Source organism: Aspergillus alliaceus (assembly GCF_009176365.1).
Source record: "Aspergillus alliaceus strain CBS 536.65 unplaced genomic scaffold BDW43scaffold_8, whole genome shotgun sequence".
NCBI classification, from domain to species: Eukaryota; Fungi; Ascomycota; class Eurotiomycetes; order Eurotiales; family Aspergillaceae; genus Aspergillus; species Aspergillus alliaceus.
The window spans coordinates 632,458-660,222 of NW_022474691.1; the positions used below are offsets into that span (position 1 = coordinate 632,458).

General features: G+C 47.3%; 12 protein-coding genes across 12 annotated transcripts; 6 read left to right on the plus strand and 6 right to left on the minus strand.

The window, feature by feature from the left end:
- Window positions 1-843: 843 nt before the first annotated feature.
- BDW43DRAFT_308286 (uncharacterized protein) lies at window positions 844-1,335 on the plus strand (the record flags this gene model as incomplete). Its single annotated transcript, XM_032046464.1, has 2 exons — window positions 844-1,065; window positions 1,135-1,335. The coding sequence occupies 2 exons, from the start codon at window positions 844-846 to the stop codon at window positions 1,333-1,335; spliced, it is 423 nt and encodes a 140-aa protein (XP_031903445.1).
- Window positions 1,336-2,147: 812 nt separating this feature from the next.
- On the plus strand, window positions 2,148-4,037 carry BDW43DRAFT_267261 (major facilitator superfamily domain-containing protein). Its single transcript, XM_032040983.1, has 3 exons — window positions 2,148-2,618; window positions 2,671-2,927; window positions 2,977-4,037. Exons 1-3 carry the CDS (start codon window positions 2,325-2,327, stop codon window positions 3,827-3,829), a joined length of 1,404 nt encoding a protein of 467 aa, XP_031903446.1. The 5' UTR covers window positions 2,148-2,324; the 3' UTR covers window positions 3,830-4,037.
- On the minus strand, window positions 3,948-5,059 carry BDW43DRAFT_308288 (SRR1 family protein; the record flags this gene model as incomplete). The annotated part of the gene is made up of 4 exons (XM_032046465.1): window positions 3,948-3,968; window positions 4,018-4,048; window positions 4,098-4,757; window positions 4,818-5,059. 4 exons carry the CDS (start codon window positions 5,057-5,059, stop codon window positions 3,948-3,950), a joined length of 954 nt encoding a protein of 317 aa, XP_031903447.1.
- A 566-nt stretch (window positions 5,060-5,625) lies between these two features.
- On the plus strand, window positions 5,626-6,703 carry BDW43DRAFT_267264 (uncharacterized protein). The gene has a single exon (XM_032040984.1). It carries the CDS (start codon window positions 5,862-5,864, stop codon window positions 6,249-6,251), a length of 390 nt encoding a protein of 129 aa, XP_031903448.1. The 5' UTR covers window positions 5,626-5,861; the 3' UTR covers window positions 6,252-6,703.
- Window positions 6,704-7,333: 630 nt separating this feature from the next.
- BDW43DRAFT_267266 (Homocysteine S-methyltransferase) lies at window positions 7,334-8,718 on the minus strand. Its single transcript, XM_032040985.1, has one exon. It carries the CDS (start codon window positions 8,613-8,615, stop codon window positions 7,485-7,487), a length of 1,131 nt encoding a protein of 376 aa, XP_031903449.1. The 5' UTR covers window positions 8,616-8,718; the 3' UTR covers window positions 7,334-7,484.
- A 789-nt stretch (window positions 8,719-9,507) lies between these two features.
- BDW43DRAFT_298188 (uncharacterized protein) lies at window positions 9,508-10,178 on the minus strand (the record flags this gene model as incomplete). The annotated part of the gene is made up of 2 exons (XM_032044523.1): window positions 9,508-9,964; window positions 9,997-10,178. The coding sequence occupies 2 exons, from the start codon at window positions 10,176-10,178 to the stop codon at window positions 9,508-9,510; spliced, it is 639 nt and encodes a 212-aa protein (XP_031903450.1).
- Window positions 10,179-14,519: 4,341 nt separating this feature from the next.
- Window positions 14,520-16,488, minus strand: BDW43DRAFT_323689 (putative extracellular lipase; the record flags this gene model as incomplete). The annotated part of the gene is made up of 5 exons (XM_032049805.1): window positions 14,520-15,551; window positions 15,603-15,774; window positions 15,825-15,897; window positions 15,946-16,094; window positions 16,145-16,488. 5 exons carry the CDS (start codon window positions 16,486-16,488, stop codon window positions 14,520-14,522), a joined length of 1,770 nt encoding a protein of 589 aa, XP_031903451.1.
- Window positions 16,489-16,941: 453 nt separating this feature from the next.
- On the plus strand, window positions 16,942-19,034 carry BDW43DRAFT_323690 (putative MFS transporter; the record flags this gene model as incomplete). The annotated part of the gene is made up of 11 exons (XM_032049806.1): window positions 16,942-17,210; window positions 17,261-17,351; window positions 17,406-17,481; window positions 17,529-17,620; window positions 17,672-17,778; window positions 17,837-18,037; window positions 18,095-18,214; window positions 18,285-18,524; window positions 18,597-18,775; window positions 18,842-18,938; window positions 19,008-19,034. Exons 1-11 carry the CDS (start codon window positions 16,953-16,955, stop codon window positions 19,032-19,034), a joined length of 1,488 nt encoding a protein of 495 aa, XP_031903452.1. The 5' UTR covers window positions 16,942-16,952.
- Window positions 19,035-19,276: 242 nt separating this feature from the next.
- On the minus strand, window positions 19,277-20,696 carry BDW43DRAFT_240997 (A4/G1 family peptidase). Its single transcript, XM_032039674.1, has one exon. It carries the CDS (start codon window positions 20,131-20,133, stop codon window positions 19,309-19,311), a length of 825 nt encoding a protein of 274 aa, XP_031903453.1. The 5' UTR covers window positions 20,134-20,696; the 3' UTR covers window positions 19,277-19,308.
- Window positions 20,697-20,761: 65 nt separating this feature from the next.
- On the minus strand, window positions 20,762-22,196 carry BDW43DRAFT_267269 (hemerythrin domain-containing protein). The gene is made up of 2 exons (XM_032040986.1): window positions 21,904-22,196; window positions 20,762-21,823 (listed from the first exon to the last, which is right to left on the minus strand). Exons 1-2 carry the CDS (start codon window positions 22,027-22,029, stop codon window positions 21,392-21,394), a joined length of 558 nt encoding a protein of 185 aa, XP_031903454.1. The 5' UTR covers window positions 22,030-22,196; the 3' UTR covers window positions 20,762-21,391.
- Window positions 22,197-23,921: 1,725 nt separating this feature from the next.
- Window positions 23,922-24,401, plus strand: BDW43DRAFT_308295 (uncharacterized protein; the record flags this gene model as incomplete). The annotated part of the gene is made up of 1 exon (XM_032046466.1): window positions 23,922-24,401. One exon carries the CDS (start codon window positions 23,922-23,924, stop codon window positions 24,399-24,401), a length of 480 nt encoding a protein of 159 aa, XP_031903455.1.
- A 248-nt stretch (window positions 24,402-24,649) lies between these two features.
- Window positions 24,650-26,367, plus strand: BDW43DRAFT_323692 (Zn(II)2Cys6 transcription factor domain-containing protein; the record flags this gene model as incomplete). The annotated part of the gene is made up of 2 exons (XM_032049807.1): window positions 24,650-24,966; window positions 25,291-26,367. The coding sequence occupies exons 1-2, from the start codon at window positions 24,898-24,900 to the stop codon at window positions 26,365-26,367; spliced, it is 1,146 nt and encodes a 381-aa protein (XP_031903456.1). The 5' UTR covers window positions 24,650-24,897.
- Between the last annotated feature and the right edge of the window lie 1,398 nt (window positions 26,368-27,765).

Here is a 27,765-nt window from a genome sequence, read left to right on the forward strand (position 1 = left end):
CTCTCAAGGGCGAGCACCTTATTTGGAGTCCGAAAGCCCCTATTTAGAGTGAGTTAGTACACTGTACAGACACTCTAATATAGATCTAATAGAGAACACTCCCAGAGGAAGTAAGTATTTTCTCTACTTTGAATACTTTCGTCTTCTTTCTACAATCAACACACAAATGACCTCTAATATACTGAACTACTATAAGTGAACCTATTCATCATACGGCGAAAATTAGGATCTCGGACCACATCACCTATGAGTTTCAGTAAGAACGACCGTAATAAAAAATCTGTACTTACCGATGAGTTTTATTTAAGCTTTTCTATACATTACATCGACTCTAATATAAGTGACAATACAATACATGCTCCCAAAGCCAAATTGGGGTTCAGAGAGATTCATTGACAGCTTTAGCAGTAGGTGGCTGATGACAAATTTAGTGCGAATGCTTGACTTGCCTTCATGGTATGAGTATGCGTATAGAGGTTAAAGGTGTAAGGTGCGTTATCATGCATAAATAGCCTCAGATCCTGCAGCCCAATCTCGGTCTCCCAGCCATTACCCATTTTTACTGAATGGCATTCATTATACAACGTCTTGCACCATCATTCCCACCAACACCACTTTGCCCGTGGCTCGGTTGGATACTGGCAGCTGACCGTTGTAACATTGATCTCAGAAAAGTCCGAGGTAGTGCTTGTCAACACCCTCTTCACCCGTGATCAAGGTGTATCCCTAGGCGACTAGATTAAGAAGATCCTTAGCGGCAAGCGCCTGACGACGATTTATATCACTCACGGCTATAGAGATCATTAGTTCATCCTCCAATACTTGATCAAGCGTTTTCCAGGCATGGAGGTTGTCGCGACCCAAGACTCTGTCAACCACATGGCAACACAGCTGGCACGGGAGTATCGTGCTCTCTGGGACGGTCTGTTCTCCAGGCAGATTGACACGGACTCGTTCCAGATTGGGGCAAAGAAATTGAAGGACAACAGGTTCTCTCTTGAGGGCCACACTTTCGAGACGGCTGAGGTTGGACACTCGGATACCGACGAAACAACATTCCTGCATGTGGCTTCCTTGAACATATGGTGGTCGCAGGAGATATCGTGTACAACGATGTACATATGTGGATGACAGTCTCCATTGCAGAGTTGGGGGGGTGCTTGGCTTGTTACTCTCACTTTGCTCGAATCTTATAACCCGGCTATCGTCGTTGCTTCACCCCACAGTCCTGGGGCTATGGATGGAGCCTTCAGTATCGGTGCTTCGAAGGAGTACACCTCTACCTTCAGCCAGCTGGTGCAAGAGTTGACTAGTGCTAAAGAGCTGTATGATTGAGGTCGGATGTCTATCTGAATAGGATTGGGAAGCTGGTATTGTGGATAGGCTGGTAAAGTTGTGTTTCCGTCGAATATGAGGGTTTGAGGATAGATTAGTTCAGGCTTTTAACTCTTAGTGCTGTTAGTGATCAAAACACATTTTCTTTTCCTGCTTTTCTTTATTGAATACGCCCATAAAACTATCTAGTATCGCAGGCACCTGACATATGCCTGGTGAATTGACCACCTACGGAAGTATGTGGATTGTTGAATGCTATGGTAATCAGGCCTCACATATAAATGGCCTCATGATTCCCACCTAGATAGGCCTTTGAGATAGTTTGATAGGATCAAAGAAAAGCCTCTGATCGTTTTGATATCATTTAATACGAATATCTTACAAGCTATTCTACGTTCTTTTCTGTTGCGTATTAAGCTAGAGTTGATGCTATAGTACGTTGTTCTCGCTGGCTCAGTGTAGAAGTTTCAAACCTCTTATAGTACCGATATCCTTCAGACATATATATCATAGTGCAAGGTTAGATTATAAGGGTCTCCTACCTATACTGTTTTTGGTTGAACGGGAAAGTCACTCACATAATGAAGATATTAGGTCATTAACTAACTAATTGCCGCGATATTTGGGAAAGAGTTAAAAACTTACTATCAAAGTGTATATGTCTGATGATTCGCGGGAATCATATGTGACTGGAGAGTACAGATGACTTACGCGCCTGAGGCATCAATATCGGACCTTTTCTTTTGGGGTCACAAGTGGATTCCATTACTCAATGGAATCCACCGATTCACCCAATAACTACACAGTTAAAATCTGAATCCACTCTTCAAGCCAACCATCTGACAGCCTGAAGCCCCTCAATGGGTTTCCCATTCTGTAGACATGGATCCGTTTTTGCTTAATACTCTTGAATTGGCCTAGGTAAGCTTTCTCCAATTTCTTTGTTTCAATCATTACGTATGCTCGACCTGCGGACATGACGGGTCGAAATGACTGTTGAATCTCCAATACAGTGGGCTGATCATCCGCATAATCCTTTCAACTGGCCTAGCTCGAAGAAATGGATGTCTATGGTGACCTCGTGCTGGGTCACCTTCATTGTCGGGTTGAATGCCACATCAGTCACCACTGCGGCGGAGTCAATATCCTCGGAGTTCCGCTTGGAAAATGGCATATTTGAGTACAACTTCTTTGCCGTCACAGCTTGGAACGCCGCGGCTGCGTTTGTTCCACTGGTGACTCTCCCTCTTATGGAGACGTACGGCATGAAGTTTGGCTTTTGGGTAGCGTCACTCTTGCAATACACATCAACATCCAGTACTAACAATATCGCAGACCGCGTATGGCCTCTTTACCATCTTCTTGATTCCACAGGCGTTGGCGCAGGATTTCGCGACACTTGTGGTTTGCCGGGTTTTTGCTGGAGCGTTCGGAGGAACCTTGCAAAATTGCGCAGATGGGATCGCCTCCAACTTGTTTCTGGACTACCGAGAACGAGTGTTCCCATTAACGTTGTATACGTTCACCTTGTTGTTTGGGGTGACAATAGGCCCTGTCTTGGGTGCTGTTGCAGAGCCGTTAGGGTGGCGATGGTAAGCGAAAATTATCTTCATTGAAGCGGGGCCATAACTGACTGAACAGGGTGTTCTGGATTGAACTGATCATCTACGGTGCATTCACCCCGGTTGTTCTATTCTGTATGAATGAGACTCGAGGGCCCTTACTTCGTGTGAAAATCATTCCCGACGAAACTTCAACAGGTGTGCCTGACAAGACCGAGGCTCTCGCAACGTTCAAAGAAACGATCGCTCGATCGGCTATTCTTCTCACCACCGAGCCGACTATCACCTCCTTCACCCTATGGTCCGCGTTTGCCTTCGGCCTGGTTTTCATTTCCACTCAGTCGATCCCCATCGTGTTCAGCGACACTTATGGTTGGCCATCGTACACCGATGGGATAGTTCAAGCTGCGATTGGTATTGGTCAAGTTGTTGGCCTCGTCGCATGTACCCTTCAGAATCGTGTCTACATCAGAAGTGCATCGTATAATCCAGAGAGCCCTGCGATACCAATCCCTGAGTATATCTTGCATCTGTCTATCCCAAGTACGGCCATTGCGCTTGCTGGTGGCCTCTTCATGTATGGCTGGGGCATTTACCAGCCGCACTGGATTGTCCCTGCTGTGGCTCTGGGGCTGATTGGATACGCGAGCATGGTGATTGTTACCGCGGTTAGTGTTTATATCACCGACTCTTATGCGGGCTACGCAGCTAGTGCCATCGGAGCCGTGGCATTCGGAGAGAACATCTTCGCGGCATTCCTGCCACTAGCTGCTAAGCCGATGTATGTTCGACTGGGGTATCAATGGGCGAGCAGTTTGCTAGCGTTTGTAGCGTTAGCGTTGACTCTAGCTCCTGTGGTATTACTATTGAAGGGAAGAACCATACGGGCGAAGAGTGTTGCAATTAAGAAAATGTCGCATTCGCACTGTTAGCTATTACTTCCTATCTCCCGAGCGATTCGTCTAATGTATACTAAATTCACACGGCTATGCCACAGTGCCTGTTCACCGGGCTACTGTCATTTCATCCCTTGACACCTCATGTAGATAGTCAGATCTCCAAAATACTCATCTGGATCCTTCAGCTGCACATGCGAATATTGTTTGATCATTCTACGTACCCGACCAGAGTCAGGGTCGGTGGTAAAGGGACTAACAGCATGTTAGCGTATATCTTATTTAGCGAGGACAACAGACTCACCACGTCCAGCCGACATTTCCATCTTTGCCCACACGCTTGATCCAGTATTTATCATTGTCTGACGGGTTTACAGTGTTCCATACCATCGCAGCGGGCGATTGGAGATCGGTGACGATCTGTTTGACTGGAACGTTGGGGCTCACAGAAAAGACTAGTGTGTGTTCATCCACCTCGAGAAACCCCTTTGGGTCATCCAACGGGATGACCCCATTGCCCCAGAGGAACTTCTTGTCGACTTCGTTGTACACTGGATCTTGCGCATAACACTTGATCTCCTGACCGCGGTTCAGTCCTCTCTTGGCCAACGCCGCCACCATCGTCTCTATTGCAGCGTGCTGCGTATGGGCCCGAGTACAGTGGTAGCCGCCCAGTCTTCCGAGGGAGCCTAGGCCAAAACATATTATCTTCTGAATAGTCGCCGTGGTCTTGAGAGTTGCCAGATGGTGTTCTAAATTTCGACAACTCGCACTCTCCAACCAGGTCTGACGTTTCCGGGCGAACGCCTCACGAACAGCCTCGAGATTTGTTTCACTTTGGCGTGAAGACCGCATGTAACCGATGGTGACAGGGGCATGATCGCTACGTAGGACGAACTCAGGACAGAATGGAGTGGGACAACCCAAGGAGTGGATACTTTGGTAATTGATGCGATAGGTGTTGCTATCGCTGCGGGTTAGTCTTGCTGGGCTCCAAAATATGGTGCACATCGTTAGGGCTTACGCAAAATCGGCGCACCAATGTGGAACCTGGAGGCTGTAGACCTGAGGTACATCGTCGAAGTCTGGAATGCACACTTCATCTTTTCCTTCGTCAATCTGCCGACTGAGGTCTTCCAACAAACGCCGGGGAAAGAGAAGCTTTCCGGTTTTATACAGGTGACCGATGTGCTTCAGCCTTTCAATGATTTTGAAGGTTGTTTCCTCGTCCAGACCGAGCTCTTGGACTTTGTTGGGGTCGGCCATCTCCTACCGCTGTTGGCTTCTCGCGATGTTGCGGTAACGGGCTCAGAAGTGAAGCTGAAGAAAGCGACTGAAGAAAAGGCCAATTCCCAAAATGATTGTCCTCAGTCGTCACTGCTGATCGTCGATTGATTTTATAATGATCCCAGCGAAGACTATCCAATTTGCTTACATGCCCATGCTTGACGTCGCAGCCCAGTCATAGTTAATTGCCCGACTTGCAGAAGTTAGGAAAGCGTTCGGACCACTTAAACAAGGCATGTTTTTTTTTTTTTTTTTTTTCACGTTTTTCTCCTTCAGCTCACATGTGGACTATGGCATGGCATCTCGCATGGGCCTTCAGGCTGTGTTTCTAGGGACCCAACACGTTGGAACGCAACTGCACCGCTGATTGGATTCTAGACGCCAGGAATGACTATTAATATTAGCCGCTGTTGGTCAACTTAACGTTCTAATTTAAAATATTACGTGAGTTGGTTACTATCCTGGGCAAATTAATGGGATATTTATATCTCAAGCGCTAAGGCAGTCTGCATACATTAATTAGGGGCCATTTGGCGGACTTACATGCATCGTGCATATGCCTTGGTTTCTATATCGGACCTCCAACGGCGGAATGCCAGAAAGTCCTTCCACGACAAGATATTCAAAGATGATACCTTCCCCATCGTGCCAACAACCCACTCTGCTCCGATTGCTCTGTTGGTCTCTAGATTGCGGAGCCAACGCATCCCTCCTTCAATAGCCCCAACAAAGCAACCTGTCTCCGACTGAGGACAAGTGACGGGCTCAAACTTAATCACGGATGCGTTGGCAGGTGACAACCGGAATGCCTCTTCTCATGCCAGCTAGCACTTTTGGCAGTCTATTACCCATGCCAGCTGCCCCGTCGGTGACAGTAGCTGAAGGAGTCCTCATGATGACGACGTTTGGCAACCATGTCCTCGCCTTCGCCCCTACCTTTAGCACCCTCCAGGATGCCACTCCTGCACCGTCCAGAGCCAACTGTTATGCGCTTGCACAGGCAGATTTGACATCCGAGGATCTTACATCCGTTACCATGTATCGCACTAACAGGATCCTTCGAACATTCCATTTCGCTCCTTTGCCCCCTGAGGCAGATGTCGCGTGCGGCAGCCGCATTCCTTTCCCCTTCCATTGCAGTTCTGCTGACAAAAGCACACTATATTGTTAGACCGTCTGCTTATTGTGATAGGCCCTTGGTGCCCCCCCACTCAATACTCGGCACGTCTGCATGATTGTTTATGGTGCGACAGCCACTTTGGTTGCGCCTGTTCGGGGCAATCCTGAGTTAGCTCCATTGCCACCCAACATCATCTATCGACACTGAGTGGCTTCACAGTTCTATGACTGTTCCTCAGTAATGAAGACATCGGGTGGACGTACCATGAAGCCGCCACAAGCGTTGCACGTGGGGGCTGAGCGGGTACACCATGTGCATGGTTCTTAGCTTCGTGAAGGTTTCTTATTTGAGGTCTCTGACGTTGCTTCATGTTGTGGATATATCATTCCCTGTTTCTCTTCCTCTGAACCCCACGTATAGCATGGCGTCCGGAGTGTAGTGCCTGCGGGCCGGCAGATTTCAATTCCTCGTGAATAGTCTGCGGCTGAACAACGTCAAACCCTGGGTATAGCGATGACAGCGAAACTGAAATGCATTTCAGCCGCAAGGCCCCATTTGCGTCTAGGCTGACGATATAGTTGCTTCCCAACCGGTAGGCTGGATCGTAGAAGTGTAACTCGGAACAAGATCATTTCCCTATTGCGGTTCATATGCGCGAATAGAAACAGCCGACGTCTCTATCATGTTGGCGAAATGGCGCGGTTCGTGGTCTGCTGACTGTTGGAACACATTCCATTGACTCATGATTTAGGTGCCTTTGCATTGCACGAAAAGATTGGTCCTATTTTCCATTTTGCAGATGAAGGAGATGGTATGTCGCATATATTTTTTTTTCATATTATATGCACCTAACCAAGGTACTTTTCGCCTGTCCTTGTCGTACGTGTAGCGGCCTATGTGCCTACCGTGCATGGTAATTAGAGGGTGCTATGGTCATGTGGAACGGCATGGAGGACAGCGTGAGATTCTACACCGTATGTCTAATGGGAATCCTAGAGATATGGCTCCAGCACCCTGTCACAGTGGGTGTTTTAGGGTCTTGGAATTGGCGCAGGAGAGGTGTTGTTTCGGAATCTAGAAATCTAGAAGTACTGAGAGAAGCGCATTGTTTTTCCTAGGATAAGAAGTCAAGGTGTGGATAACTCCGAACGAAGGGAAGATGGAGGTGACTAGGAATACAATCCATCTGCAGCGTCAATTATGTGGATATTATTGTTTCGCCGCCGATCCTCGACGCACAAGAACCAAGCAACTAAGCTCCTTATCCATAACGTCTAAACGCCTTCAACGTTGGGACTGCTTATCCGAATCAACCCTCCTGCGCAACGCAGCGATCTGCTCGGGTCCTGCCCGACAACATCCTCCCATGATTACACCCTCCCAGGCACCGTCAGGCAGCCCTTGTACCACATCCCAGAAGATCTCGTCCCACGGCCGCGTTTCTCTCCCTGTCTCCGTTTCAACCCATGTTTTCGTGACAGGGTCGTACTTCTCCCCATGAGTGCCATCGGGATACAACACTAGCCAGGGTCGTCCGGTCACGCCGTCCCACTCGTCAACGTAACCCTTTGTGCCCAGCGCACTCAGGTTACGCAACTCATCCTGCATAATGGAGACGATGCGCCCAACATTCCCAATCCGGGTGCAATTGACCCCGATCCCCCACGGCCGGGGCAGGTAAACGCCAGGTGTAGTCTCCTGTGTACCCACAGCTGCACGTATCCACGCTCGCACATCCTTCTCATCTACTTCCTCAGAGGGGAAGACACCACAGATCCACCACGGTTTCTTTCTCCCCACCGCCGATTGGCGCCTGCCTACGCCAGGCCCCTGACCCTCATACATGTCTGCCAAGACATCCAACATCGCCCCGCGAATCGCCCGCACCTCGTCTGCCCTCCTCACCGTCTCGAATGCAATGTATTCCACCTTGTCCCACGTCCCCGTCTCGTCCACAAACACGCACAACCGCTGCGCGTGCCATTCGCGCAGCCTCGGCTCAGAATCCATCTCTGCCGGGTAGAGTCCTGTATACTCTGCCGCAATGGGCGACATGGTCGCACCGTATGGCCCCAGCGATAGTGCAACTTTCACCGTCTTCCCGGGCGATGCATGGGCGCGTTGCGCAAGCGGAATCGCTGAACGCATATAATGCGCTGCATCTTCGGCTGTGTAACGGGGGTTCGTGCGCATAAACCCCTCGAAGCTCGTTTGATAGGTGGCTGTCAAGACGATGTCGGCGCCAGCCGTGGCGAAGGCTTGGTGCACTTCTTGGAGGGTATGGGGCGAGGAGATGAGCAGGTGAGCGGACCAGAGGGGCGTTTCTGCGGTAAAGGTGATGTTGTGGGGAGGTTCGCCGAGGGTGGTTCCCAGACCGCCGTCGAGGAGGAGGATCGGTCGTGTCCTTGTTGACATTATCGGTGAATGGGATTTTGGGCACTGGTTGTCACTTTTTGCCAGTGATGTTGCGTAGTTTTACTTGTTTTATTGAGGTTCCTTAGGTCAATGTGGGGTTAATTTGTGTCCATTTGGATTTGGGATTTGGATTTGGATTCCCTTATCGATAAGAACTCTCTTGCCGCATTTCGGTCACAGGACTTTTACTTGCATAGTATGCAAACATACATCAAGTAAATTCGGGTAAATAAACACCAGATAAAGTAGAAATCTTAATGTTTGCTATACAGAATCGATTTTTCTTTTTCTTTGAAAGAGTCTCATATTAAGATGTTTTTGTATGTGTTGTCAGCCATATGTTGGGTACTAATACACATTGTCATGCCAGTTAAAAAGGCAAAGGTGAACATCTGGATCTTAGTATTTCACCTTGAAATACAAACTTCCATCGCAAGTCCTTGGCTCAGCAGGTCCTTGGACATTCAATGCTGTATACTATGATGCGTGGTTTCTTGGTTATCAGAAGATGGGGAGCCGAAGCTCCATAGAACTGTTTAATTTGTTTGTTCATGATTCTTCCAAAGCCCCCACAGGCCGTGCCAATAGGGCTATTTTAACGATATTGTTAACTACTATCCCTAGATACTGCCACAGCAGATAAGTGTAGAGTGTGTAATGTTCCATGTGCACAGGTTGAATGGAATGGGAGATAAAGGATAAAATTCGCGACATCATTGATTTTATGGCAGGCAGTTGAATTGGCGTCGAAGTACTGTCCTTGCAATTTTACCTCAACACATTGCCATTGCATCTTCAGTGAAATGCCTCGAGGAGAAGGGATTGAAGGATTAGCCACAGAATATGGGTCCCGCCAAGCAAAGATTGACTGGTCATGAGATTGACGCATGATCTATTCTTGCAAACGGATGAATGCCCGATCTCGTTCGCCGTATCGTAAGGGCATATCCAGACTGAAAATTCCTAGCAGACAATATGCCATGTCTTCCAGGCGAGATGCCTGTCGTTTTGCCATCCAGGACATTCGCTTGGTGATTGAAGTAGAAGAGAGAGGAACTTGGTGAGAAAGGTATTCAATACCAGTACCTGTGATTTTGGTTAATATCTCATATAAGCCAGTCTTCTTCTCTAACACCTTCCACTCGGAGGGAAGTAAGATCACTTCTTTCGGTGCTAACGGTTCCTGGAGAGTGAAACCGAGTAGAAACCATCTGCTGCACGCAGATTCAGAATCTGGATATTTGGTATTAACATTTGTTGGTACATCAGAAAGATATGTGTAGCATAGAGTCGCATCTTGATAGCTGGCATACATAGAGTTTAATGCCTCGTACAGCCCAGCACTGCTGCTTTTCTCAATACAGAAATTATCAATCCACACATACTGGGATTTTCTCTAGCAAATTGCTGCGCTGCTGCTTCAAGCTTGGAATAGAAAGATATGCTCTTCGCCATGTCAAAGAGGATATCAAAAAGGAACTCATTGTCACCTTCCGTAGGTGACAGGATGGCATACAGAGGTGTACTATCTGATAAAAAGCTAACCAGCTTCATTTCTGACATATCCAGAAGACGCAATGTATTTGTGTGATATCGGTGGAGGTGGGAAGGAGAGAGTCAGGTTAGAATAAAAGCAGATAAGATGAAAGTTGTGTGGGTTGATGCTGACTTGGCTGAGGATTAGCTCCACAGCCTACCTTGAACTCTTCCAACGCCTTATATACTTAGCCAATACGTCTATGAGGTATGTTCAGACCTCAGATAATCGCTAAAAAATAAATATACCATATAAATTTCTTCGAAGCATTGTTCTTGCCACCTTGCAAATCAAGCCCTACAACAGCAGCGATATTCGAAAGTTAACGCTATTGGCTATACCCAGCTTGAGTTAACTGATGAGACATAACAGATATGGCTCTCAATTATTAGATGTTTTACCTTGATAATTGCATAAGGCTGCTTCACGCCCCGCCTACCGTATAATTCTCTGGTTTCTTAGTAACAAGCTAGGTACCATTTTTGCTGGACCAACCACTGCCCCTCAAACCCCAGGGCTTACATCGTATATTTTGAGGAAAGTGGTCTACACTATGGGATCATTTTTTCGGTTTATATAAAATATCTTGTTGCAGCCATTCTTGGGAATGGACCTTCAACGAAATTGGGGGTCTAGTTTTGCCCAATCGATTAGGAGAGGATATGTCATATCTGTTGTTCGTAGTAGCAATGCTTTTACATACTTTTACATACTTGCCTCCCTCTTACCCCCCATTAAGAGAGGGGGAAAAAAGCATTCAAGACATGAACGACGCCCTAGATGGTTACTTCACTGGCGGGAACACAGATTTATTTCACATATTCCGATAATCAGACCTGCCCTAAAGTGTGGGGCCATGTCTTAGCACCGTAATCATGGCTGCTGTACATTTGGATGCATCTTGGCCAATATAACGTCTTGCAATAGATCCTGGACACTTCATGTGCGCCGCTTAATCTGACTCGTATTTCTTTGGTAACCCTTAGAATTCCGGTGGTGGGCTGGATGGCATTCAGGCCTTTCGATGACATATATGGCTAGATTCAGAAACAGGGGGCTAATGCCAACACTACTCTAGGATGAGATCTCGCCCACAACACATTATAACATCTGACTGTATTCCTTACGTAACCTAATGCCGGTCTTGTCTATCTATGTCCACATAATCAGATCTAGAACTACTGAAAACTTATAGGATGTACACAAGCCAGTATTCGGAGGTAGGCCGAGCTGAGATAGCAAGGAAGATGCTTGGCGCTGTAACTCAGGGGGGAGAAGGAGAGAAAAGGAGAGAAGATCTTTTACACAAGGCGAAGGCTTTATTTGGTTTAGGCGTAGTAAACATGATATGAGACCAGCTGGCACCCTTTTATCCTTACTATTGTAATTTAACATATATGTTGGGAAAATGAATAGTTGTGACACTGCTTAGCAAAGTTCTCTTTCTTTATGGATTGCCTCTGTCGCAAAAGAAGAAGAAGAAGAGAAGGAAAAGCCCAGCTAGCTTCTGATCGGGAGCTAGGTATCCTCTGTGTACTCTAGTTTTATTAGAAAGACGAGCATTGATATACATAGACTAATGTATGAGAGTGGAGTTCCGTTAAACTTTATTGGTTTGATATTAGTGACGTTTCTCTATGAGCGTCCAACATGCCACGCATTGCCATAAGCAGCAAGGCTTTGCTAATGTATTAAAAGGGTAGCCTCACCCCTACTCTGACACAAGTATTCAATATCATACTAAGCCTTTCTTCTCCTTTCTCCTGACCACAACATCCGCCATGAGATATATGTTCTTCCTCTCAGCTTTTCTGGTGTCATGGGCAGTAGCTAGCCCATCCGCTCAGGGATCCGCCTGGGATGGGAGTCCCAGATGGGAAAATCCGAGTGAACAAGTGTGTGCACAGTCGGGCGTGAATTAACGAAAACGGACAGGATATGACATTGTTTACTATCGTAGCTGACAAAAAACCTTCCTAGCAATCTTGCGTTCCTGGTGTATGCCAAATTATCCCTTTCGACGCGCTTGACATTTCTGCTACTTTCTAACAGGTATCCAATTGTTGTCATGGCAAATGCTGTGACCTACCTTCTGGGCTGGGGGCAGTTTGCGGTGGCAATGTAAGCTGAGCTTTTTGTGGTCCATTTACCATTGCAGGTTCAACTATCTAACTCCTCCCTAGTGCTAGGGAACCGGGCCGTGCATGTGGCTTTTGTCATCCATCATAGTGGTGCGAGAAGGTAGACACTGCTAACAAGTTCAGCCTTTGAGGGTTGCAATTTGGGAGACTAGCTGTTATGATAGATCTGTAAACTTGGTGCTTATCTACAAGATGACTATTAGATGTTCCAGTAATCAAAGCGATTCCATACATACTTCCATATATGAAGCTTTATAGTTGTCTTTGAGGAAGAAGTTATAACTTAGTACAGCAATTTAATCTTTAATAAGTACGTCATCAACAAACTCGATTTCCGTAAGGCCGGGCGATACTTCCATATTGTGGAAGATTTAGTATGAGAGATATCCTTTTGCACAACGTTTGTTGTCTATCAGAATAAAAAGCAAGATCGGACTATCTGTTTATAACAACTTATAGCTGATTATTTCTAGCCCGATTGAAGCATCTTTCTTTCGGGGAACATCTATGACGTTCTTCACCGTATGATTAAATATCACCGGCCAGCCCTAAGAGATCCAAACAGTCGTTCGAGTAAAGGGTGGATATACATAAAGGAAGAGGAGGATCATGGGGACCGTGGCTGGCTGTGGTATAAATTTTGGGTGTAGATTTGTTTCCAATTGGGACCGTTAAGACTTTGATTATAATATTTGGCTAATCGGATGAGTCCCGCTAAACAGATGCTCTGCCAGCATGGCACAGCGCCATCTCGGCCATGTTAGGTTGTTTCTAAAGAACAGTTATCGTCGTGGAAGAAACCCTTTCCCTTAATTTATTGTTCAGGTCTAGACTGTTTTCAACGTACTATTCTTCACGCTAGCTGTGAGGCTACTTTAAGGTAGGATCTTCATAGAATATAGTGTGGAGTACTTAACGACCCACTTGAGCGAATTTCGGAGGTTTGAGATAGGTGCTTTCAGTAAAGGACCGGGTAGAGTGGCAACTAAGAGCTGTGGATATTAATATTTGTCAAGGATTCTACTGGGGGATATACTAGCTTCAATTTTCGCACATTTCGTGCGCATTGCACGACGTGGCCGCATCCATCAACGGCCTTTTGCGAAGCCTCGGAATTGTGTCTGTTTCTAGGAAGTAAATTTCCTTGTAGTGGGCTACAGTACAGCTGTTTGGGCTATCACCTTCACGCTGAAGTCATGCTGTAGTAGTTCGGATTGTGGAGTCTCAGCGATAAGGGCTAGATTTTCTGACTACTCCTTCAGCGTTCTCGTTAGAGAAGTTCTGGCTGCACTGCGGATAGACACATAGCGATAATTCTTAACACAGGAAGCTATGGGCCCTAGGGGATCCAGCTCGCTTCTGAAAGATGCTAAGTCGATGCACAGATAACCTAAACCATTTCCCGACCTAACACCTAATTTATTGAAGATGCTCTGATTTTCACTGGGAAACTGTACGGCCTGGTGGGCCATAAATTGTCATTAACATGAAATAACCCTAACGCAACATGCCTGAAAATTTCCAACGCCTTGTACGTAAGTTAGCAAGCAGCAACATATGGTTGGCGAAAACCTGTGTCCCCATATATGGTGATTTTTATTACAAAATAAGCAAACAGAGGTTGAGCCTCTGTGCTGTTTCTTAGCCATCACCATTTAATAGTTGCCGTTGACCATTTATATGATACTTTAGGAAGACCTATCGTCTATAGCTGTTCTTCCCATAGATGCTGTGCCTAGCTAACCTTGTAGCACAACGGAATTCCTGTCTCGTTAGCACTATAATGTGCTATGGATGAACCAAGCCTCCCGTGTATGTATTATGGATGTTCCAACTCGAGATTTGGCGTACTGACCTACGAACTCATCGAATATTTTAATGAGTTTTAGAAGGTTAAAGGAATCTTTGTTATCTTCTCCATTCATAAACGTAAGAATCGCAGGCGTAGACCTGGATATCTTAAGCCTGTATGCGCTACCTATACGGATTTAGGGGTTTTCGCAGCTATCTGCGAGCAATTATTAACCTTTTGGCATTGGGGAAACTGACCCCTGATTAGTTTCTGTACATCTTCTATATAAAATAGTAATTTTAGTAATTCGTGGAATTAGCGATTCTCGAGTTTTGCCGAGTGGCACTAATAGCCTTCTGTGATTAGCCCTCTCGTACCGCAAGCGGTTATAGGACTTTTTGCTTCCATATTATGCAAACCTACATTGAGTGAATTTAATCTAAATCTGAAATCCCACTCTTTGTCCACCAGAAATTACATTCTTCGCGACTCCATTCGTCGTCAACTATTTGCGCCGCAGTTCCTACGCCACTTCCCCCGGCGCGCTCGTCATTCCCCTCCCCAAACACCATGATCCTCCCGGAGGACGATGCATCGTACCTTTCCCACACGGGACGATCTCCATACATACCAGACACGGCATTTGGATCTCCAGAAACTATGAAAGAAGAAAAGTACGCATGCAGGGTTCCCGCAATCCTCTCCTGACTCTCAGAGATACTCCGCACCTCCGGATTAAAAGTCTCATACGCCATTTGATCCCCATGATTGGCACCACCCTGCACAGTCTTATTCAGCGCCCAGCGATAAAGAAACACAGGAGGGTCCTGGCCCGCAGAGGCAAACTTGGCCGTCTGTCGCACCGGACAAGCATACGCATACTGACCGTATGCGGCTTCGACGCGCTTGTATTGGGGTCCGACCGGTAGACCCCTAGTGTCGACGTATGGCGAAGAGATGTCCTTCGCTGGGTCGGGGTAGAGCGTATCGATGGTCTTAATATCGGCGTCTGTGTATGCCGGGAGAAGCGTCCGGAAAAACTCGGGGAATTCGTCGGATTTGGACATCGAAGCTGGCACGTAGTATGTTCCTTCATTGGTGTTGAATCCGGTTAGGATGGGCATTTTGTTCCAGTGGCCCGAGTGCCAGGCGTCGATTGGTCGTTTTTTGATGAGTTCGCCGTCGATGACGGGTTGGAAGGCCCATCGTATTGAGGGGTTGTATCGGTCGAAGACCGTGAAGGAGGCGTTGGTGACTGTTGACTCTGGTTGACTACGTAGACAGTCCATTACCTTGATGCTGGGCGTGTCCTGGCAGCCGGCCTCTTGGACGAATTCGCGGAATTGGTCCTCGTGTAGGCGGGCGTTGTGTGGATGGACTGCCCGGGAGGTTGCGGCGCCGGATTCGATGATGGCTCGGTGGAAGAGGGAGTGGCCGAGGTCATTGTTCATGATATGATGCGCGATCTGACGATTAATGACTGGTTAAAAGGTAGACGGGCGTGGAGAGAGGCCTACCGAGTGAGCACCGGCAGAGAGTCCGAACAGTGTCACCTGGGATGGATCGCCTCCGAAAGCCTCGATATTATCTTGCACCCATTTTAACAACAGGATCTGATCGTGCAGTCCCAGATTTAGGAGACCCTCCTCTGCGGTAGTAGTGGAAGGTAGAAAGCCAAGGGCCCCGATGCTATCTTCGTTGGCCAACTTATCTGATCGCTGATAATGACGAGAGCTTACCGGTAATTAAAAGTAACTCCGATAAAGGGCTGCTCAGACCATCCAACCATTGAGGCCGTGTTATGCATCGATGCTAGGAATTTGTTAGCTTCTCTAATAAGATGAACGGCCGGAAGCTTACAGGTTCCTCGATTGTATGCGCCGCCGTGCACGTAGAGAGCTACCGGCATGGGCCCTTGAACGCCGTGCGGCCGGAAAATGTTCACAGTCAGGCAATCCTCGCTGTTTCCGTTGTCGCCTTTAATCGGCAGTAATTGTTTACCAGGGCATCTGTCCGGTCTGTCAGAATCATGGTTTCCGTCAAGGATGATGGTTCATACCGTGGACCAAACCGTGCTGCGTCTATAAGTCCTTCGGAGGGACCAATTGGTTCAGCGCGACGAAACCGTCTGTCGCCAACTGGCGGTAGTGCATATCGAATGCCGCGGAAAGCGTCAACGGGTTGCTTAAGTGTATCTCGCAGGGTGGTTCCAACAATGGTTCCTTGGGATAGCGTAACGCGAGGCCGACTGACGAGAACCACATTCTGTATCGACGTCGGAAGCCAGGAGACATATGGTTGAATTTGAGGCGAACTGATTAGCGGGATTGCCTTCTGCTGGATCAGGAGTAGGGCAATAATAAGCAACACGGCCCAGCGAAACAGCCCCAGTATGCTCAACATAATAGCTTTTGACAACAAAGAAAAGAAACGAAGATCCAGCTATAGAATAACACTTTATCACCGGCGCGGTGACCAGTTTTGAATGCCGAGTGAGCCGTTCCCCACACTTACTCCGCTCTATCGATTGCGATATCTCGCTCTATCTCGGACGCTGGCCGAGTGCCAAGCATGCATACTTCATTCCATTGGCTTGAGATATCGCCTCCGATGCTCTAGTATCATGACAGCCGGTCAAAGATGTCCTATCGCTGGTCCGGTGGTCTATCGATTCTTTGTGGACATCCTTTGTTTGACTTCAACTACGCTCTTGGATAGGAAGTGACTTCCCGATTAGATATCCATGTAAAGAAGATTAGCCTTACCCAGTGGCTATCGCGAGTCAGATATAAAGCCCCTCTCCGAGCGGCAGGTCATATTTCGATGTATCTAGCAAAACACATCCATTTAAATTTGTTGTTCCAATCATGCCTTCCATACCCAAGAGCAACAAAACGAAAGAAGGGGCTATTATCTCGGCCACAACTAAGGATGATATCGAAGTTGGTCAAATGTCCTCGCTGGACGAGGCCGAGCTATTCCTCCAAGATCACGGTGTTACCAACTCGCAGTTACAGGAGATGTTGAATGATTCCGACAAATCTAGTAAATTGAGAAGAAAGGTCGACTTAATCCTTCTTCCGCTTCTATGTGGGACATATGCATTGCAGTACATCGACAAGCAGGTATGCTCCCTTGCCCTCAATGCGTGCTTCTAGGGTAACAGGCTAGCTAGGCACTTTCGTATAGTGCTGTATTTGATCTGTTCAGCGACGCCCATATTGACAGCAATCAATATAGCTGGCTCGTCAGCGTCTTCTACTTTGGTATGTTCCCACAACAGATGTGAAAGCCGCGACAGGATGTATTGACAGTGGAAGGATACCTCTTCTGGGAATACCCAGCCAGTCATCTTGCCCAAAGGCTTCCGATCGGAACTGTGATCTCGTCGTTCGTGTACGTCTCATTCTATTGGCTTCCGATACTATACTCACCCTGCATAGAATTTGCTGGGGATCAATGCTAATGATCACTGCCGCTTGTAATAACTTCACGGGGTTGGGAATTACACGATTCCTATTAGGCTGCTTTGAGGGTAGGTATACCTGACGTTGAACCACTACCTGAATCCTGTCTGACCTTCCAGCCCCAATCACCCCATGCTTCATGATGATTGTCGCAATGTGGTATACACGCCAGGAACAGCCCTTCCGGGCGGGATGCTTCTACTGCTGCAATGGCGTTGGTTCCATGGTGAGACACAATCCATACAGCCCTTGGTGCATTCACAGGAATACCTAATTACAATCAGCTCGGAGGCCTTGTCACATTCGCCATCGGCCAAATAAACAGCTTCCCAGTCTGGCGTGCAGTCTTCCTCATTTGTGGTGGCGTAACCGTCATCTGGGGGATAATATTAATGCGCTTCCTCCCCAACAGCGTCCTATCCGCCAAACCCTTCTCGACCGAAGAGAAGATCCTCCTTGTGGGGAGAGGAAAGCGAAACCAAACAGTGCGCACCATCCTCCACAACCCCAAAGATCAAGAAGCTAACCACATAACACAATAGGGTATCCTCAACCGCTCCGTGAAATGGTACCAAATTCGCGAAGCCTTCATCGACCCGCAAGTTTGGCTCTTATTCCTCTTCACCCTCCTCAACGAAACTATCAACGGAGGCACCGCAAATGTACACTCCCTCCCCGAACACTACCCATCTCAAGAAACCACCACTAATATATTATATACAACCTATACAGTTCGGCAAACTCATCATCAAAGGCCTCGTCTCCAGCCCCCTCCTCACAACCGCCCTCGGCATCCCCCAAGGCGCTTTCCAAGTCCTCTTCATCCTCTCGGGCTCCTACCTCTCCACTCGCTTCAAGAACATCCGCACAATAATCATGATCCTCTATCTCGTTCCTACAGTCATCGGAATCAGCCTCCTTTGGCAACTCCCCCGAACAAACCGCTACGGCGTCCTATTCGGCTACTACATCGTCAGTTCACCACTTCCCTCCCTTGCCCCAGTATGTCTCATATTAAACTAAACATGAAAAAAAAAACTATAGCTAGGGTCCTACGTCTCCTCCCTCGTTCTATCCCTCCAAATGCCCTCCAGTAACATGGGCGGCTATACGAAGCGCGTAACAGCCACCGCCTTCGTTTTTCTGGCCTACTGTATCGGGAATATTATCGGGCCGCATGCGTTTCTGGCCAGAGAGGCGCCGGTTTATCAGACGGGGTGTAGGTTGGTACTGGCTTGCACACTTTGTCAGATGGTTTGTGCGGCCGGGTTGAGGGTGTTGTTGGTTAGGAGGAATAGGAGGAGGGAGGAGCGGATGCGCGGTTCTGGGGATGGTGATGGGGAGGGTGAGAGGGAGGATGTCATGGCTGATTTGACGGATTTTGAGGTATGTTCTCATTCTTATTCTTCTTTTTAGAAAGCTACGGTTGGACTGAGGTGCTGACTATTCGGGTAGAATTTGGAGTTTCGGTATGTTTTGTGATTGGATCTGAGGGATGCTATCGGGTTACTTTGGGTGAGACGTATTCGTGCTTCATTTTTGTTTATCATAGTTAGGTAGGCTAAGGTGTCTTTGAAGAGGCAAATTCTATCGTCAGTACAAAAAGGGAGTTCGGTCGGTAGACCCCGAAGGGCTAGCTTCTGATGGTAGAAATGATTGGCCGTCCGGAGCATTTCATATATACACGAGCGATTCAAAAGAACGACAGGAAAGAAGAAGGACAATGTCAAACAGTGAAAGCAGCATAGACAATCAATCACTCATCTCCAATATATTTAACGTTGAATTCGTATTCACCGGTAATCTCAGTTTTGGTCAACACCTTGTTGTTCTGCTTCATCTCAATGACCATTCCATCTTTGACACCATACGTAGCCCCTCTCGCTTCTGCCTGCGCACCGGTGAAGTTGGTTTGGTCAAATTCTGCTAAAGCCACCATGTTCTCTCCCGACTGGAAGTCCTCCACAATCCAGTCGGCGTTCTGCCCGGCCAATGTGGCTGTCGCTGCGGGAGCGGTAAGAGTCTGTGTCGCATTTTGGCCAGTGGAGCGGTTTTCAATAATAGCAATACCGTGGCTCGGGGATGTGGAGCGGACGGAAGCCACGATCGTGTCGCCCTCGTCCACTGCGATGTTTGGGAAGTTGGTCGCATATGCAGGATACCATTCATACCATGCGTGGTTCGGCTGGTTAACGTCAGAGTAGAAGTCCACGCCCGCTTGGAGAATAGCCCCGGTGTAGGTGTCACCGTCGATGCCAACCCAGATAGAACCAGCTTGGAGCCCTGACTGGCCGGGGGCGGTGGTGGATGTGGGGATAGTGAATGTCGCTGATACGGCGGTATAGGGGCCTTCTGGGGGTGGCTGTTCGCGTACCACACCGGCCCAATTGTTGCTATACTGGACTTGAGTGGCTGCTATCCTGGATTCTGAATTGCCATCCTTGTCGTCGCCAGCACTCCGGAAAGGAAAAGACTGGTGAGACATCGCTCGGTGTTGCATGCGCTCGGCCAGAGTACTACCCGGGGCAGCTAGAGCACCGCCGGCCACAGTCGCAGCGAGACAGCCGTGCGTGAGTTTCATGGCGTCAGTAAGGTCATGTAATCTGTGGAAGGTCAAAGTCTAGTGGCGGGAAAGAAAAGAAGATGACCAGTATACTCGACCAACCAGCCTGTCCCAAAGGGATCATCTTATAGCTTAGTGCGACAGGTTTGGTGCGGCCGGAAAAGGAACCCCTATCAGGTGTATTTCCCGATCCCGTCATGATCCCAGATTGCACGGGGCATGGCCCTGGGACCTAGCTGTGGAGAATAATCGCACATGGATGTCGCATCTGCCACTTCGGCTTCCCGTGTCTCACTGTTTTTGGCAAAGTTGACAGTGACCAAGATTATGTAACGGTACTAAGATAGTATCCAAAACCGGCAACTTAGACACAGATCAGCTCTATGACGACGCGGCTCCACGCTTGGATAACAAGATTCAGTGTGAACCATAAGGCATGATCACGACTTAAGGAAATGATTTTGAGCCACGCGGTCAACGTAAGGTAAGATGACCTCTGGTCATTGTATTATCAGTGAATCTCCTACATGCCATCAGCCGGTATGGTAATACTGTCATTCAAACGGCTGTCGGAAGGGTACTCAGTGAAGCAATAAGCCAGAAGAGGTATCCGCATTAAGTTCATGATGACAAAACGGCTTCAGAAAATGGACCGAAGGCAGACAATCGATTGTAAGGCGATAATGGCGCATTATCGATTGCACGACCAATCATAGGAATTGATTGGTACAATTATTACTAGAAAGAACCTTTCCTGGAATGTAAATCCCTGGTGACCGAACAATAAGGGATAGTGTGCATTCCTCGACTCCGCATTCCAGTTATGCGTCGTCCGTTGGAATGTCCTCTGTCGGCTTAGCTACCGCAAACAATTAGGCTTCGGTGCTATGGCTAAGGACGGATGTATCCGTGCGTCCCCAGGCTTTCCCTTCTAGCACAGGTCCTTATCCCCTTGTGATGGAAGGCTACGGAGGAAACATGCAAGAGAAGGTTTGACAGAAGCGTCGTCGTCATACCTTCACGTAAACAGTCAAGAGTTTTGCGCTAGGTTTATAAAAACCGGGTCATCTCGCCAGTGTATCGACAGAGCTTGTGATCAAGATGGGCACCAAACATGTCGAGTGGAAACGGTAAACAAGCGTCGTCATCTGCCCGATGGAAGCACACGTGTCCCACAGAGTGGATTCAGCAAGGGGTGCAAATTCAGTAAATCAGAGATAGAGCAACAGTCCTACCAGGAAAGCAGCCTCATAATCATGCTGCACCGCCATTCTAATCACATCGGAAGGCTGCGCATCTCCTCCAGTGTCCAGTATTTACGCATATTCTCCGCTTGAAGTGTTCGAACCTCTTCATCTAGATGTGCCCACAACACTTCTCCAAATGCGTCCATCAGCCGTTTCATCTCCGCCAGCTCCAGGTCCTCCTCTCCCGAGCGGCATTTCTCTAAGTATTCTTCGAGCTCGGCCAGTCCACGATGGATCTTTTTATGTTGCGACAACAAAGTTTGCTTCTGACGAAACTCTGGCATCTTACGAGCCAGCACAGGAAACACGTGCTCTTCTTCAACTTTGTGGTGGAAGTCAAGCTGGGAGCAGAAACGCAGGCCTGTGTTGATCAATTGCTTAGGCTTTTGTCCGTTGGGCCGCTTCCAGTTGGCAGCACAAGCGTTCTGTAAATCATTCCAGGCTAGACGAAAGTGATTATGCTGTTTATGTTTAGTACCGATGACACCTTTATATCTCCTCGTAATGATGGGAAATGGCGATCCCCAGGCACCGAACATACAAATTGATCCATCTGCGCCGCCAATCTATTGTAGGCACCAAAGTCCTTCAGTGACAGAGGTGGTAACTTCTGTTCCATGGTCCCATTCTCATTAAGAGCCGGAGTAGACCCATTTTTCTGTGCCATTGCGGTTATGAATGAGCGTGGTGAGGCAGAAGATAAGCGACGGACTACGGGTACTGCGCCAAAGATCTTGCAAATTGTACTCGGAATACGTATTACACTTTGACTACTTGGTAGTCCTGAGTTCTGGCGCTCAAAAGATACGTGGCTGAAGGGAACAATGAATAGTCTGGGAATTCAGCGTCAGCGACAGGAAGAAAGAAAGCAAAAATTAAATGTTTGCAATTTGTCCTCCAAGCGCTAAACCGCATTACGTAATTCCCTTTCTGGACTAGCGCGTGGGTATATATCAATAGAAGAGTAGTGAACGAGTAGCTTCAACCTTTATAATTCAATAGAATACGTGATGGATGAGTTTCACCAAGTGAATCTTCTATAAGCAGGTACTACGATTATTATCTGTGTGGTAACTTTCATACCTGCAGCCATCCCATGTCGTACAAGTTACTACAGAAAATTTTATTTACAAACAACAGTGCAAAGATGTTCCTTTATAAAATTGGTGCTCTCCTATAGTACGTAGAGTATGGCCCTTAATTGAAGGACTACACAAACAGTCACTAGCTGCTTGTATGGCATACATCCCGTGTCTTCATCTGCACATCGTTGCATGTACATATCTATGTGCTTAGAGGGATCAGGCGCGAGGTCTCTGGCTGACTTGCTGCTTCCTACATAAATTTTTTACTCTTACAAGGGGCCTAATTCTTACATAACTTCTACACCACTCCAAACTAACGTTTTCAACCACCGAGTCGCGGATTTGTATTCCCATACAAAATGGCAATTTTGAATCTGGAATATCTCAGCCATTACTATGTCGCATAAAAAGATATTAGGAACTTAGATAATGTGAATCTACTTAAAAATAATGCACTAGGTTTTAATCTATCTTCCGAACCAATTATCCAGGTATTATAAATTACACTGTATGACAAGGCTGCTTTATGTATTTAAGACCAATATAGGTTTCTTTGTCAAAATAGAAAGGATACTAATTTGCTTACTTATATTAGACTTCAGATCTCCAATACAAGTTGTCGGAATGGAGATATGTTACGATATTCCAGATTCAAGATTGCCATTTTGTATAGGAATACAAATCCGCGACTCGGTGGTTGAGACCGGTATCGATTCTTCTATATTTACCCCCTCTCTTTCTTACAGAAATACAGGTAGAACTACTGTGGCTCGTTGAATGAAGAGGAACATCACATTTTCTTTAGCCAACAGAGCTATAATTTTGCCGTATAGGAGCGCATGCCCGAGACATGACCTATTTTTTAACGTAGGACATGTTGTTCTAATACAATACCCTAGGGGATATCATCCCCCCATTCAATTCCTTCTGTCATATATTATCACGCTCGGTGCGTGGTTGTATCTACCCTTTTGTCCACTACCGTCCTCTAGTAGAATACAAGATGCATGCCCTAACACAGTTAGGCTGCTATCAGAGCTGCGAAGAAAAATACTGAACTGATTACTAGTCGCTTAGAGGGATTATAAGTGACATCCTATTAAAGTAACATGATAGAGAACTACTTTCCGGCTGCATGTGGTCGGTCACCAATCCGAAGAAAGCAGAGGGATAGATGGATATCTTTAGTTGCCTCGATTAGTGGGCATGAAGGGCTTCCCAAAATGATGGCTAGCATAACTCCTCATGTATGTACCTTGTAATTCTCCACTTGTTGTGACCTGTCATAGTGAGCTGAAGATTCCATCATACGCGGGGAAGCTAAGGAGGAACAGACAACATATTTAACGCAGTCTTCTGTCCTAACTCGACATGTTCAAATTATTCAAACCAATTCATTTTCTGTGCTCATTATCTGACTCTCCGTAGTCTTCATCTCTTTGTTCACTTAGATAAATCCTCCTTCTTACTCACCATGGAAGAACTCGCAGTCACTTCCCTCTCAGACCTAGACAAGCTGTCGAAAGCCTACTTCGACCTCGAAACGAAGCCCCAAACGTATATGATCAGACTGGCTAGTAACTTCAGAAGTGCCGGCCTAGCCATGCCACAGGGTACCGACGGAGAACTCAGCAGCTGGGCCTTGATCAAATGTCATACTGCTTGGCTATGGCATTCGAGCCAGACAGACGCAGCCAGCGCGATTCGCTACTACAATAACCTGATCGGCTATTTTTATAACCGAGCAATGTACCACAACACCGCACTGAAGGAGCGCGCAATGGATGCTACGAATAACAATGAATACTGGACAAGCATTGGAGGCACCAATGCCAATAAGCAGGATATGGTGCAGAAAGCACTCACTGTCACGACGATGTTCAAAGGATCAGGAAACGATCACGCTGAAGAGGCGTTGTGGAACGAACGCCTGGCTCACCTCCTTAGTCACTGAGACACTGATCGGATACTGGGTATATCACTATTACTAGAATGGTATCGCCTCATTCAGTTTGTTTATGACAGCGAAGGAAATTTTCTACTTGTCCTTTTATGCTACATGTAGGCTAAATTAAGTTGTAATAAACTGTCTCGTAAATAGCATAGAGAATCCCTGCTAGGACTGTTTAAATATGCCTGGCTAACTGGTGTACCTGATTGGGAAGATCCATGGCCTCCCTGGAGTTAAAAGTGAAAAAGTATTGGAAAGGGAAGGCGGTCAGTGAGGACTGCTTCAAGGTGCATTTCTCATGGTCGACGATTTCTGACAAATATCTGAGAAAAGTACAGTGCGATCAGTCCAATAATATACCTCGATGAAAGACCATTAAGATTGAATTTGCTTGGTAATGGGGAGTCTTGGGCTGACCCACTGCTCCGCCACTCCGCTTCAAAAGGCTCATTGGGCTGGGTTTCTTAAAGATGTCACATTGGCCAACCTATGAGCTGAGATGCCGCCGCGAAGATCCCATACAAAGTCACGCACCGGCTGTCTACAGTGCAAAAGAAGACGAGTAAAGGTAAGGTCAATGCTCACCCGAACCTGGGTTGTTGTTCTCTTTGTGTCTCCCGACATCATCATGTTCGTAGGCTTGATTACGGCCTCATCTCCACAATAATGGGGTTGGTAACATGAAACAACTGAAATTGCCCATCATACCAGCTCTTGCACACCTTCCATCACTCTGTAGTGCTTTCAAGTTAGGCTTCGGATTTGTCCAGATCCTTCGATGTCCTCGGCATAGAAAAGAAAGCCGCCCTTGGAAGCATTGTCACAACTTTACCTATATTCCTTACATGAAAAGGATCCTTCTACCCTGATATCCGTCTGACAATTTCCATAGTGTGATGAGCGAGGCCCCCCGTGTGGTAACTGCATCACCCGAGAGTTGCAATGCGCCTATTCCAGCGCCCCCGCCATACGTCGCGTATCCGATTCATTGTCACGGAGCCCTAGTTCTCCGCAGCTTTCCATAACCACAAATGGCATACCCGCTCTACCATCAACAGTCCCCACCCATCATGATCTACGATCATTAGAACTCATGCACAAGTTCTCAACCGAAACTTACCACAGCCTCTCTAGCCGCCCCTCATATGACCATGCCTGGCAAATCATCATGCCTCGAAAGGCCCTCGACCATGATTTTCTGCTCGACGGCATCCTATCAATCGCATCACTGCATACAGCTGCTACAAAAGGGCCAACGCAAGCGCGCCCATACATTGACACCGCACTAGAATACCAGAACCGAGCCCTGACACCATTCCGCCACGCTCTCAACAACATCACCCCAGCCAACTGCGACGTTATCTACGCCTATTCCGTGATCACTATAGCCAGCGGCATAGTATTACCCCAGCTTACTGCTGAAAACGACGGAAATCCGAATACGATTGAGAACATCCTCCATGTCTTCGTATTGTTGCAGGGTACCACCGAAATCTTAAAGACGAACCGTGCATGGCTTGCACAGAGCTCATTCCCGCCGGTTGGAGACTACTGGGAAGGAGCAGCTCGGAGCCTTGACCGGGAGACGGAAGAGGCCTTTGAACGTCTAACTGCGATGAACCGGCAGAAGAATAGCACATTCCCCGAGGCATACTGCATCACGGAGGAGGCTGTAGCCCTGCTGAGACGCTGCTTTTGTCGGTACAGCACTATGAAAGATCCCGGCTCGGTCATCACGTGGCTAGCTGTCGTGAACAGGCGGTTCGTTGATACGCTGCGGGGCCTGGAGCCTCTTTCGTTGCTTATCTTGGGACATTGGGGGGTCTTGCTCGCGAAGCTAGATGGAAAAGTATGGTGGGCGTTTAAATCAGGGAGGGCCTTGGTAGTTGATACATTGCAGGTCTGTGGTACTGATGATGTTGAGTTTCGGGATGCTTGGGCATGGCCGAAACAGCAGTTGGGGTTATAGGTGTACTATAAATTGGCTTACTTAAGCAATATACACCGGTCTTTTGCATTGGTGGGTATACTGTAACCTCTGTACAGTCGCCTAAGACAGGTTTAATTGCGCAAAAGGGAGGTCACCTCTCGTAGTTGGCGCAGTCTATAATCATTAAAAACCATGTGCCAATGGCAAACCATGCCGAGGTACATCCCTCGAGAAGAACAAGGGGTCGGGCCAATCTAACTGTTCTCCCTATAATCTTCATCGGGATCGTATACATATCTGCAACTCGGACATCACAATACAGATATCGTTCAGGGACTATTGTCGTTATTCCCTCATAGATGAATCTATGGCTTCTTTCTGTCCCCCATGAACTGCCCCTTCTAGCTCCGTTTCAGTCTGATACCTGTGAAGAGGCTGTGCAGCTAGAAAGTAACCCTAACGCAGGTTCAGCGGAGAAGCCGGCAGTCCAGAGTCCGACACGACAGCTATTCTACCACTAGGAAATACCATTGGATCCCCAATCTAACAGGATAGGATTCAAGGAACCAATTATGGTTGAGGACCTGGATACTTGGGCTTACTCGGTGCGTGATGAAGATATCCAATACAGTCCATTTACAAATCATTCAGATCGGCAAATCGTCTAGTGTATTCGGTCAATGGTAAACAATATCTATGCAGAATGAATGGTCTGAACCAAGAGGATCGTCTTAATCGAATTGCAGTTTACCCAAATATAGGAAGTGGATGAGTGGAGGATGCCTAGGGGATACTTGGATAGGCGTCTCCAAGCCGAAGGATTAATGTGGAGCAAACTAAGCGCAATTCCTCGGCAGCAAACTGAATATAGCGTCTAGTACTTCTAGACTGCATAAACAATGAGCCTACATATTGGATAGCACTGGATACTCGGAGAGTCGAAGCTTTCTAGGCAAGTCCGTCGGGGTATCATTAGGGACTAATCGCGTCCGGGGTAAACAGTCGACAAGGGTCTCTGACGGCTTAGTGACAATCTTAGCTCAAGTTTCGAAATGCAAAGAAGGCAGTGCATTCCATAAATCGGGGGGCGGAGGAGAATTAAGAACCGTTGGATTCGCGATCCGCGCAACCATTACTCTTTCTAGGTGACTAGCATGACTGGGGTGGGGGCGAATACTAAGCCCTAAATGAAATTGAATGTGACCCTGAACCAGTTTCCATTATCTAAAGACATAGTTATTATGGTGCTCTCTCCTAATCTAATTCTGTCTTAGGGGACTGGGGACAGTGCAATCTCACAATGCGTGTCCGATCTAATCTTTTTGTTCGATTCCGTTTAGCCGGAGAGGGAGGGGGGGATGTATTATTTTACTAGTGATGTTGGGTGCAGGCTCGTATCACACTGCTGCTAGACTGGGATGAAGGTGGAGTATTAGG